Source organism: Rhinolophus sinicus, chromosome 9, assembly GCF_057876585.1.
Source record: "Rhinolophus sinicus isolate RSI-liver-muscle chromosome 9, RSI-T2T, whole genome shotgun sequence".
NCBI classification, from domain to species: Eukaryota; Metazoa; Chordata; class Mammalia; order Chiroptera; family Rhinolophidae; genus Rhinolophus; species Rhinolophus sinicus.
Genome location: NC_142509.1, coordinates 24,608,144 through 24,621,092, shown reverse-complemented (window position 1 = coordinate 24,621,092; position 12,949 = coordinate 24,608,144). Strand labels below are relative to the sequence as shown.

Here is a 12,949-nt window from a genome sequence, read left to right as displayed (position 1 = left end):
GGGATAACTGATAAAATTTAAATGGGATCCGAGGTTTCCATGGTCGTGATGTGCCCGTTAATTTCCTGATTTTGATGGTTGTCCTATGATTACACTAAAGAATGTCATCGTTTGTTGGAAATACTAAAGTATTTGGGGCGATAGGAAACTTAACCTCAAATGATTAAGAGAAAAAAATGTTTTCTCTATGTATTTAGAATTTTTTTAAAATGAAGATTCTGGAGTAAAACTTCAAGGATCCCAATCGCCTTTTGCTGCTTCCTAGGTTTGAGAGCTGGAGCAGGTTGCTTCACCTCTCTGCACCTCAGTTTTCCTATCTGTAAAATGGGGATAATGACAGTATGGCTCTAAAAGAGTTGTTTTCAGGACAAAAAAGAGTGGGAGAGTGTGTTAATTAAAATATGTAAATCTCCTGATGTAGTATAAGCTTCGTACATGGTTGGGGCTATTTTCATTCAAAAGACCCAATCTCATACCTTGGTGAGGAAGGTTTCTCAACCTCAAAGGTCAGTGGTTTTTCAGAATTTCTGGGTTCAAATGCACAGACTCAGGAAAAGCAAGGAGAGAGGCAGCCAGAGGTTTAGATTCAGGATCTCATATCTATCCTGGTCTCCTGTTACTATCCAGAAAAACCCTTGCTTTGGGACTCAGGGACATCCAGGCCCGAGTGTAGATTCCCAATGAGGTATTCAGACATGTGGCCTTCCCAGAAGGGGTTGCTAGGCAACAAGGATCATCAGCAGGAGCCTGGCAGGGCCCTTGGACACTCATGAGTCCTTCCCTCTCTTTTCATAGCTGAGGTGATGGAGGAGGCCACACCACGAGGAATGTGCCCAGGGCCACACAGCGAGTTTAAGGACAGAGCCAGGCCTGGAACCCAGGAGTTCAGGCTTCTAGGCCAGTGCTTTCCCTGCTATGCCATGCATGGGGCCCCCATGCTATCACTTCCTATTTATTTGAGTTAATACCTCTAAAGTGATTCCTGTCTGTTCAAGTCACAAAAACAAAGCCTCTGCATATGTCACCTCTTAGGTTCCTGAACCTTCCAAGGTAGTTTCTATTAGCACCTGAGTCCACACTCTTCATCACGCCTTTATACAGCCTGTCCCATCCAGCACAGCTCCCATACTGCCTTCAAAAGATTTGGGGGAGGAAATCCTTGCTCAGTTACAACTTTAAATAGTTTGATACCATAGAAACAATCTGTAAGTGGTATTTCAAAGCTGATATATTTAAAGTCTAGCACAAGTACCTTTTCTAGGACAGTGACATTATACAGTTGCACATGGCTTATTCTTATTTTGAATCTTGTCACAAAAATATATTTCGTGTCCTGAATTGAAAATCCAGATCTGCCGAGATTACCAAATTTGGTTTCCCTTCACTATTTCTTACAGATGGTTTCTACTCTTTCAAAAACTTATGAACACTCTATCCCTATATAGAAAGCTGGGACATGAGGTTCTGCAGGCCTAAGGCATTATCTGCAAAGCAAGCATCCTCAAAAGCACACAGGTGAGATGAGGAGCCACAGCCTTCATCATTCATTCATTCATTCATTCATTCATTCATTCATTCACTGAGTCACTCATTAACAAATATTTAATGAATTCCTATGTATCATCTACCGCAATGTAAGAGCAGCTGGGAACAACAGTGAATATTACCTCACAATTTCTTTGGGTAGAAATTCAAAAGTGGCTCAGCTGGCTCCTTGCGACTTGACTTCTTCCTTGGGGCTGCAGTCCTCTGCCAGCTTGACTGGAGCTGGAGGACCCACTTCCAAGGTGATCCACACACATGGCTGCAGGCTGGTGCTGGTTGTGGGCCGGAGGCCTCAGTTCCTTGCCACGTAAACCTCTACACAGGGCTGCTGAGTATCCCCATGACATAATGACCGGTCTCCCTGAGAGTGAGTTGAATCAAGACAGAACAAGGCCGAAGATATGACCTTTTTGTATGATCTAGTCTTCAAAGTCACACACAGTCATTTCCCTAATACCTGACTTGCTGCATGACCAGCCCTATCTAATAGGGTTGCCCGATTTAGTAAATCAAAACACAGGATGCCATGTTCAATTTGAACTTCAGATAAACAGTGAATAAGATTTTAGTGTATGTCCCACGAAGTATTGTAAAATACTAAAAAATGATTCATTGTTTGATCTGAAATTCAAGTTTAACCATCCATGTTGTATTAACCTGGCATTCTATTCAGCGTGGAAAGGGACAACATGCAAAAGGGGTGTGCAGACCAGGAGGAAAGGACCACCGGGAGCCACCTTGGAAGCTGGCTCCCACGCCCCTTCATATGCTCGGCACGATATGGAGATAAGTGGTGAGCGATGAAAAATAATGGTTCCCAAACTCATAGTGTATAGTCTAGTAAGACCAACTTGAATCAAATTACCAGGCAAATAAATGGAAACCCTTGAGTATGATAAAGTGCTTCCAAAGAAGTAGCTGGAGCTTGGGTCTGGGATGGGGTCCTTTTCAGAACAGCCATTTGTATGTTTTATCTTAATAGATTGAGCTTTTACATGTGACTGGGTTTTTCTGTGTGTCGGGGGCAGTATATGGAAGATTCTGCCCCTGAAAGAAGGAAACAGAATCCTGAAAATACACACACACAAATACCATTTCCCCCAAATAAGACCTAGCCAATCAGCTCTAATGAATCTTTGGGAGCAAAAATTAGTATAAGACCCAGTATCATATTATATTGTTATATAAGACTGGGTCTTACATTAATTTTTGCTCCAAAAGACGGATTAGAGCTAATGGTACAGCTAGGTCTTATTTTCAGGGGAACACAGTAAATACAAGCAAAAAAATGGTGAAAACTGAGTAAGGTCTGTGGTCTGTAGTCCACAGCATTGTACTGTGTTTCCTGGTTTTGATACTGACTACAGTTGTATCAGATGTTGGCCCTGGGGAAACGGCAAGAAGGAACTTTGTATTCCTTTTGCAAGTCATATCAATCTACAATTCTTTCAAAATAAATAAATTAACCAACAACCCACTTAAAAAGCCCAACTACAGAAACAAGTTTAGATCAGAATGATCCAGACTGTGGAAGGACTTACGTTGGAGTCGGGCCACTTGGTCAAGTGCGCCCCTAGGCGGGTGGAGCTGAAGCTTTCACCTGAAGGAAGGGGATTCTCATTGTTAATTATCCTGCGAAGTGTTGGATTAGAACAGAGAAGGAGGATGGAGGTAAGAGATGTCCTCCTGGTTCTCGGCCCAAACTTCAGCGTGGGGAGACCTGGAGGAGCTCCATCAGTGAGAACTGTCCCTGGTCCCAAGGCGGAGGCTGGGAAAAGCCCCCATGAAGTGTGGGGTTTGGGCTGACCTAGCCTTTGGGAGGGTCTGGAATCACTCTTTCAGTAGTAAAGGTATGTTTTTATTTTGCGCTCTAATTGAAGAAAGGGAACATTTGATGAATTCATGAGGCTGATAAATTGGTTTTTATGGTGACTGTAGCTGATTCTATTTTCCACAATGTCTGTCACCCGACATGCCCTTCTGCATCGTGACTTTGCTATTCCAAGAGGAGTCTATTTCTCTGCTCCCTCGAACGTGGGAGGGCCCTACGACTGCTGTGACACACGAAGCAGAAGTGACACTGGGCTAGTTCTAGGCACATCCTGTAACTGATCAGAAGTTGTGCAGCTTCGGGCCTCTTGCAACACTTGCTGTGAGGCCAGCTGCCATCTAAGAATTCTGACTATCCTGAGGCCGCCATGCTGTGAGGAAACCCAGGCTAGTTGTGTGAAGCGACCTGATAGACATACTCCCCTCCACCGCCCCCATGAAAGCCTCTAGATGCTCCAACCATCCCAGCCCGGGCACCAGACATGTGAGTGAAGAAGACACCATCTGACGGAGAACCACCCCACTCACGCTAGTTAACTCCCAGAGCTGAGAGATTTTACAATAGATTGTCTTAGGTCACTATGTTTTGGACGGGTCGGTTTTGCAGCAATAGGTGAGTGGAACCATGAATGAGGCTGGATGTCTCGTGTTTCCCAGTGAGTGTTGACCATGAACTTCTGGTGTTCAGAACTCCATCAGTGCCCACCCCACTACAGTCTCAAGACACGGAGGACGAGACTTGTTTTGCACGGTGGGCTCATCACATCCCAAGCACCACTGCCCACGTTACCCATTGGCTCCTCCTAATAAACCCAGGATGTTTAACTTCTCCATTCTCCAGACCAAGACAGGAAGGCTCAAACCCCGCAGCTGGTAAATGGGCCTGATTCCAAAACTCCATGCCTCAACCACTGTGAGTCACTTCCTTCCCAAAGCCTTTAAGGATTTGACATCTTTAAAGATTTGAAACTGTTCTGAGCCCAGCGGATCCCTCAGCATTGGGGAGCTGCAGTACCAGGTTAACTCAGCAGGCTTGGCGAGTTCAAACCCCACACATGCCAAAGAAAGGACGGGCCCTTGACCAGCTTCTGGGAGGATCACCTCTCAGCCCCTGGAATCTTATCTAATAAGAGCGTCCTTGAATACCTGGGACCTTGGGCCACACAGTCTATGATAACGATGTGACTTCTGATGGGGACCTCGCGCTATGCTGTCTCACGTGGCCCCTGGAGGACTAATTAAGGTTAGTCACACATATGGTTGCCCCACGCCTAAATGACTGCTGCGCCTCCAGAGTGCTGGACACCGAAGCTCAGGTGAATTTTCCTGGGTGGCAATACGGCATGCATGTTGTCGCATGGATTTACTGGAACAATTAAGCACATCCATAAGACTCCAGGAGGAAAGAACAATTGGTAGCTCATGCTGGTCTCTCCTGGACTCTGCCCGATGTGCCTTTTTCCTTTGCCGATTTTAATCTGTACCCTTTCATTATAATAAACCATCACCATGAGTCCAACAGGTTTTCTGAGTTCTGTGAGTCCGTCTAGCAAATCACTGAACCTGAGGGTGGCCTTGGGGACCCCTGACACAAGAGTTCAGCTATGCCTTGAATGGACCTATTCTCCAGCCTTTGCTTACCATCAATCCATCTGACAAAATTCAATATGGAAACACAAACTCTATTCACTCTGTAAAGTGAGGCACAGACAAAGGAGTTCCTGTTCAGTTTATTCAAATAATGTTATTTTTCCTTTGTGAAATGGAGTAGAACCAAGGAGGAGTCAAAGAAAGCCTCATATATTAAATTCTTAAATAGATTCTTTGAATTCAAAAGGAAGGGTCAATAGGAGAGGCACAGGTGTGGGCCTTGTCCCAACAAACAAAGCCACCAAGGCAGTCCTGCTAAAGGAGGGTGGCAAATCCATTTCATAAAAAAAAGTTCTAGAGGGGAAAAATATAAAATACCTAAGTTTCAAAAGCCAGACTACTTCCACACTCTTCGTTCTCGAACCCGTGAGGGCCCAAAGGTAAGAGTGTTTCAAGGAAAGTTTTCAAAGGTTCAGGCTTTGCAAACATATGCAAATACATTCCTCATTAGCAGTCCTCTTTTGGCGATTAATGGCAAGCAATATGCTTGGATTAGTAGTCCGATTTCCACTCGAATGTAGCTTCTTCTCTTCCTGGCAACAGAGCCACTTGCAGAGACCTGAAAGTCAGGGAGAAAACCGCATTAGGCCGAGAGAAACAATTCCGAAATAGATCTTTTATATTTATACGTGTGAGTGCAGAATGTACGGGCTTCATGCACTCACAGAAGGTGTGAGGTTATCTATATGCATCCCAGATGGCCGGAGAGAATTCAAACTATGTTTTTTTTTTGCGTTCTTATCACATCTCCACCTGCACCCACCTGACCTCAAAGATACACTTTTCTTACTTGTGAAGAGCAAATGACAATGATTGCAGGATAAATGCCAAGGGGAGTCAAGGGGAGAGTTAGCATTTCCTCAAGGCCAATCCTATACCAGGAATCAGCTAAAGCACCCTGTATACGATATCTCGTTTAAACAGTAAAGCAAAAAACATATCTGGCTTTGGTCAGCAAAAATGTTTGGGATTCAACAAATGAACCTGCAGATAGAGACTAAGGGGAATAGAGTAAGGGAGAAACACATACAAAAAACCATTTTTCCATGTGAGGGTTATTTTCTCGGGAATTAAACAGAACTCCAGGATCTTAGCACAACTCAAGATGGGAACCGTTCTTAGACAGGGGCTAAATGTCTCCAGCCTTGCAGGTTGGTGCAAAGTGGATTTCAAGAAAAATGCAACAAAAAATATCCTGATTATTTAAAAACAAGATAAGGAGACTAAAAATAGAGTCTTGGCTAGAAACTCTGTTTCTATCTAAAAGACTAGGGGAAAATACCCATGCAAGTTGGTTCTTTCTGTGAGGCCCATTTCCCTGAACCTGATCAGAGAGTCTGGGGGACGTAGGAAGTGAGCCCACTCCCTGGAGCCTTAACTCCAGCGCCCGGATCCACATCGATGGCCCAGCACTACCACCCAGGCCATTTCACCTCATCTCCAGGCCACCCTTGGAAATGGACTCTGATGAATCCCCATCCTCCAGATGTGGAAAACAGAGGCTGCAAAATGAGTCAAACCTGAAGCGGGTTCTCAAATCTTTGATTTCCCAAATTCAGAACCCGTTCCCCTACCCGCCTAGCAAAACATATGGATGGATAAATGTGCACTTAAAATTCTTCATTAAAAGACGCCGGGAGAGATGATTTTGGGAGGGAATTCTGCCATTTGGTGGCTCTGTGTCCTTGGGTAATTCAAAGCCCTTCTCGTGCTTGATTGGGAAGCACATATAGTAAAATTGGAACAATACAGAGATTATCATGCCCTCTGAACAAGGAGGACACAAATTCATGAAGCGTTCCACAATTTTAAAAAAATTAAAAAATAAAAGGCAACTCTGGGGGAAACAAACAGCCCTTCTCTAGGCTTTGGTTTTCTCCTCCGTAAAACGGGACAATCATGTCACCTGCCTCTCAGGGATGCTGAGGGTTAAATGTGTAACCCAGGAGGAGCAATTGGCCCAATGCCATGGGGCTTATTCTTAGACCAGAACTACTCGTGGCTATTAATAGAACATTAATTGCTTTGGGCCAAACCTGATGCTGTTTATAGAAGCCGGACTGGCAGACAGCATTCTGTGCAAAAATGGTTCTAGACTCCCCCATCACACTGGTCCTCGGTGCCCCCGCCCTAATGGCAGAGAAACCTTTTTCTGGTTGGCTCCGCATTAATCCCTGCCCCCACCCCTGTCTAGAGCTAGGAGACTATGCCTTGATTCTATTCATAGCTCCCTAGCCTGTCGCTGTGGAAACTCCCAGAGGGCTGGGTCAGCCCACCTTGGTGGACACTCCTCCCCAGCGAGGCTCTGGAAAGACACAGTTTGGAAAAGCGGCTCCTGGGCTCAGACGTGCCCGGAGCCCCCAGTGAAGTCCGCAGGCTTACCTGGAAATCATGAGCTTCCTAAGTGGGAGGAGGTGCTGTTCTGGTTCACCTGAGGAAGACAACATATAGAGGAAGGGGTCATGGCCAAGTCGGGGTGCCAGGGTCTCACTGCCCTGAGGTTCACCCCTTAGCATCGAGTCAGGTGCGCGCACGCACACGCACACACACACACACACACACACACACACAACTCACTCATTCATCAGATATTTACTGCACACCTACTATGTGCCAGGTGCTGGAGATATGTGAACATGACAGACCCAGTCCTATTCTCATGCAGCTTACATTCTAACAGGGAGAGAGACTGTTAAATAAACGTATAGGCAAGAGAATGTCAACTCCAGGCAATATGGACCAATATGAGTGACTCTTCTCAGGGCCAGTTCATGTCGGGTGGTTAGGGAAGGCCGCAACAAGGGGATCCCATTTCAGCTGCAGTGCAAAGGAAAACAAACATCTGCTCTTGGTCCTGGATTCCTGGAACAAGCTCCTAAAATCCTTGGAATCTCCAAGCATCTTCTGTATGCTAATGACATGACTGGTGGCTGGGGCTGGCCGCCAGAAAGACCAAGGCATGATTAAAAGGCTGGACATGTCAGCCCCGTACATTGCGATGTGTGAGTTGCTTTGTTTTGCTGGTTTGATAGTTTTCCATCCTTTGGGTTTCACGATTACCGTTTTGGGTGGCTATGTAGTATTCTATAGAATGTATGTGCCTCCATTTACTTAACTGGTGCCCTAAGATTGTTTCCAATTTTTGCAGAATCCTGAGTGAAGTCATATGCACAGTGGAAGGCAGGGGAGGGGATGAGGGCGGAAAGCAGGGGAGTGACGCAATGGGCAGGGCAGCTCTCCTGAGGGTGGGCGAGCTCGCGATAACAGAGCACATGACATTCTTTCAAATTTTGTTCCTTATAAAGCAAAAAACAGCCCCAGGCCAGCTGGATGTCTTGAACATGCCCTACACTGCAGAGGGCTGTAAACTGGTCCAACTCTTTTGCAAAACAATTTTAGCCTTGTAGTTCAAGAGTCTTAAAAAAGATCTGGACCCTTCCACCCACTGATCGACTCCTTAAACATGTAAGCCCCCCGCCACCCCTCGCCCCACCGAAGAGAGGCAAAATTAGGGTGATGGGCCCATGACATCGTTTGGGATATTTCCAAACACAGGCAACGAACTTAGGACAACAGTTAAGTAATTGGTGGCACATTAAAATAACGCATTCCAGAGAACACTGGGTAGCCATCGAAAATGGCAAGAGTGAAACCCACAAGATGGAAAAATATTCAGAACACGAAACAAAGCAGCTCATGCATTGGAATCTCCCTGAATGCAAAACTGCATATTTGGGTAGGCAAGAAAAGGCGATATGCAAAAATGGAAAAAAGAGTTTCGGATTGTGGCTAGTCCCCTCACCCCCACTTCTGTGTGTTGTTCATGGAGGGATGTGTGAGTGGCACAGCCAGGGGGATGTGTGTACGGGGATCCGGGAACACGTTTTGTCTACATTTGCACATATCACCACATCACGTGACCTTCCCGTTACTCACTTTTCAGTAGACGGAAAATTTTGCACGGGGTCATATTTGAGAACTGCTGCTTTAAATAAAACGGATTTTGACATTCAAGACAGAAAGCTCCCACCCAAGTCCCTCCAACTGCATTCAAGCAAAGTGAAGGAAAGGGTTCAGACAGAGGGGCTGCTGAGACCTGGCCCCAGCTGGCTCGGACACTAAGAGAGCCTCAATCCTGACCCCCACCACCACCAATTTTCTGATAGGGAAACGATCATCTATACTAGAGAAGTGAAGGGTCCAAGGGCATACAGCAAGCTGGTGGTACAGATAAATAGTATTCGGAATTCCCCTTGGGGTTTCTAACCTGAAAATATCCTTTCAGATTGGCTGGTGTTTTATAGTCCCCTTTCAAGACCTAGGAAAGAGAAAAGAAATATCACGGTCATGGAAGTGATCAAAAAATAAAATGTAGTCCATTACATCCACATCCATCCACCCTCCCACCCACTCATTCATCCATCCATCCATCCATCCATCCAACAAATATTTATCGAGCGTCTCTTATTCCAGGCCTCATTCTAAGCTCTGGGGGAACAACATTAACCAGACAATTGAAATTTGTGTTCTCCTGGAGATTCCATGTGAGAGGGGAAGCCAGATGCCCCACAAGTAATAATAAGCCCAAATAAACAAGAACATATCACACCACGGGGAAAGCTACAAAGAAGGTGAAACAAAGGGATGTGGCCAGGAGTGATCGGGGGCTTCTTTTGAGTGGGTGGTCAGAAAGGGCCTCTTGGAACAGGTGACCGTGGAGCTGAGATGTCAATGACAAGGAAAAGTAGCCAGGCTAAGCTCTGAAGGAAAAGCATTCCAGGCAGAGGACACAGCCAGGGCAAAGGCCTGAGGTGGGGAACAGAAAATTCCAGGCCTTTCCACTCTCTCGTGATACAGAAGGCACCGTATAGACCAGTGCTGTCCCATAGAATATAACGTGAACCAACTATGTATTTTAAAATTTTCTAGTAGCCACATTAAAAAAAAGTGAATCAGGGAAAATTAATTCTAGTAATACCTTCTGTCTAACCTGATACACCTAAAATATTAATATAACATGTAATTACATAAAAATGATTGAGAAATTGTACATACTTCTTTGTTTTTTGGTACTAGGATTTCAAAATCCAGTGAGTATTTTTCACTTAGAGCACCTCTCAATTTGGACTAGTCACATTTCACTAGTCGCATTTCAATGGCCACACAAAGTTAGTGGCTAGTGGCTACAATGGACAGTGCAGGTATAGACAATTTCGTTAACATGGGGGTCCTTTCAATTACCGAGTTTACTGCACCCCAGGATCCATTACAGGAACAGAGTGTCTACAGTATATGAACACACACACACACACACACACACACACACACACACACAAGGCTTTCAGAGGGGACTTATCTTGGTAGTAATAGGAAAACCACTGTGAAGACTAAACAAGTGACAAATGTCTGGCATTTGCCAAGACGTGTGGAACCCCAGGGAAGATACCTCTATGGAAGAAAGTTAGAGACATCTTTCATTTTCAACACACAATGGAGGTCCAAAGAGCTGATCTTAACCATCAATGCTCATCAGAATTTTTTCTACAACACACAAGGTCAAGGCTTTCCTCCAGGGGCTTCTGACGAACCACACTCTGGGGCAAGCCAGGGGCATCTGCCTTGTAAAGGCAGCGGAGTTGCTGCTGGGCCCCTGGCTGAGAACGTGGGGAAAGGAGAGCACTGCCTGGGGGGCTGCGGCCCTCATCCTGCCCCCACTGCTGCTTCTGAGAAGCACATGGGAGCTGGAGTTCAAGATCATTTCAAGATTACTTCTTCTTTTTAATTCAGTTCATTGACATTTTATTGTGAAACATATATAGAAAAGTATATAAAACACATAAGTGCAGTTTAAAGAATAACGATTGTTAAATAGTAATAAAAATTAATGGATAATATTTATAATAAAAATAATGAAAATAAACGGCATCCAGGTTGCCAGCGTCCACACGGTTGTTGTGGTCTGGGGATCTACATTGGATCTCTGAGGATTTCCAGAAACGCGAGTTTGCAAAATCGAGTCATGTCACCGGGAAGAGGAAGTAATGAGACCCCCAGAGGGGCTTACAACTCAATCACAAGGGCAGCGCCCCCAAAGCTCAGCCTTTATAAATTCTGTGAAAAACAGAGCTTACACATTGTCAGGGGAGGTGTGAAAGGCTTGTCAGCACCAAATGGAGTCTTTCTCCTCGAGTCAACCGAAGGACTAAAGGAGACTTGAGAGTCGAATGACTTTCTTTCTCTCTTTGTGATTCAACTGCTTACTTCCTAATATCAGCACGTGATTAAAATGCTGAGCTTACCTTAAATGAAGACTTTGGGTCTTAATGATCTAAGAACTATGAGGGCTCTCCCTTGGGCCTGGGTCCCCTTTTCAAATATTTTCACTAACTTAGGGCCTCTAAGGAATTCAGAACACAGCACCCCAAATAAGCTAGAAGCTGTGAAAGCAACATGTAAATAAGATTATGAACCTGTGAACGCTTCTTTTACCCAGAATTAGCCTACTTTTACGCTTTCAAAACATATTCTCAAAGTTGATTCTCTTGACCTTAAGAAAAACTTAAAACTTAAAAAGTAATTTAAACTGCCCATAACTCATATTTGTCTGAGAAATCAACATTAAATCTTATGGGGGCAAAAGTTTATTTATACCCAATCTCAACATAGATTTGAAGTGCTTTCTAAGCAAACAAACAGCCAGAGAAACGGGAGGGAGGGGGAGAGAAGGGTAAATAAGAGCATAAATAAAACGGTATTAGTACACCAATGGGCCTGCTGTTAGATGCTATATAGAGACAGTTGGCTTTGCGCTTCCTGGTGGCCCAGGCAAAAATGGAAATACAAGCAGTCATATGATTCACCAGATCCATAAGATAGAAACAAAACAGCGCTTAGGATTCAAGACACTGTTTTCTCAGATAGCGGGAGCTTGCACCCCTGTCACCGCCCAAGAGCGTAGCCCCACGTGCGCACGTGCACTCACCCGGTGTGTGTTGTTGATAACGATGGGGTCGGGGTTGCCGTAGTTGGGTGGGTTTGCATAGGGGTCATAGCCGAGCCGAGCCAGCATGGGGGCAATCTGGGCCATGTCCCTCACGACGTCCCCAGGGATGTGACCAGTCCACTTGGAGAGCGCTTCCAGGTTCACAGGCTTGATGACCTGGTCTGTGGATCGCTCGATCCTGGGGAGAGAGGACAAGCTGGACGGGGCCTCCGCAGACCCAGATGGTGCCTGGGTGGGTCCCTGCTCATTCACTCTGGGGCAGCAGGAATGGTTGGGGGGACCTGACCCCCAGTCAGCTCTGCCCCCATCAACTGTGAGACTGGGGGAGTCACTTGGCCTCATCATACCGCCTCTGTACAATGGGGATAAGAGTATGTGGTGGGAAGTCAGAAGGAAAGTACTAGGCAGTGCACACAGCTGATGCTTAAATTCTGCTTCTCTGATGTCTCTGACTTTTTAGAAATAACTTATTACTTATGTGACTAAGGTGGATATTTTGTTCTACAGGGACTCAGTCTTGGCATTTTGGAGCACATCCTTTCAATCCTTTTTCTATGCTTTAAATAGTAGAGTGGCTAAGAGCAGACTCAGGAGCCAGACTGTCCAGGTTCAAATGCCAGCTGTACTGACACTGGCTGTGTGGCTTTGAGAGAGTTACTACACCTCTCTGAGCCTGTTTCCTTCTCTATAAAGGGAAATAATGATAGTATCTACCTCACTGGGCTGTTCTGGGGAGTAAATTTTAATAATAGAAAAGTATATGGTACATGGTAAGGTCTCAGTAAGTATTAGCTTTCTCTTTCCCTCTCCCTCTCTCTCTCTCACACACACACAGAAAATCTATGGTTTTGTCTGCAGTTTCTAAAACACAAATTATATGCTAGATGCATTAGTAACTTTTTTTCCCCTACTCAACACCTC

The 12,949-nt window shown here is 45.2% G+C and overlaps 1 protein-coding gene and 1 non-coding gene across 3 annotated transcripts in view; one reads left to right on the top strand and one right to left on the bottom strand.

Moving 5' to 3' along the window:
* Positions 1-5,089: 5,089 nt before the first annotated feature.
* The window catches only part of TPST2 (tyrosylprotein sulfotransferase 2), a 49,761-nt gene continuing 41,901 nt past the window's right edge, over positions 5,090-12,949 (bottom strand). For both annotated transcript variants that reach the window (XM_019755584.3, XM_074321225.2), the window contains exons 3-6: positions 12,008-12,206; positions 9,293-9,343; positions 7,408-7,456; positions 5,090-5,584 (exon numbers count right to left, since the gene is read on the bottom strand). In XM_019755584.3, the coding sequence (XP_019611143.1) occupies positions 7,415-7,456; positions 9,293-9,343; positions 12,008-12,206 (292 nt within the window). In that variant the 3' untranslated portion in view covers positions 5,090-5,584; positions 7,408-7,414. The remainder of the gene's footprint in view (positions 5,585-7,407; positions 7,457-9,292; positions 9,344-12,007; positions 12,207-12,949) is intronic.
* On the top strand, positions 6,734-6,835 carry LOC141569301 (U6 spliceosomal RNA). The gene has a single exon (XR_012492806.2). It is a non-coding gene; the product is annotated as a U6 spliceosomal RNA (small nuclear RNA).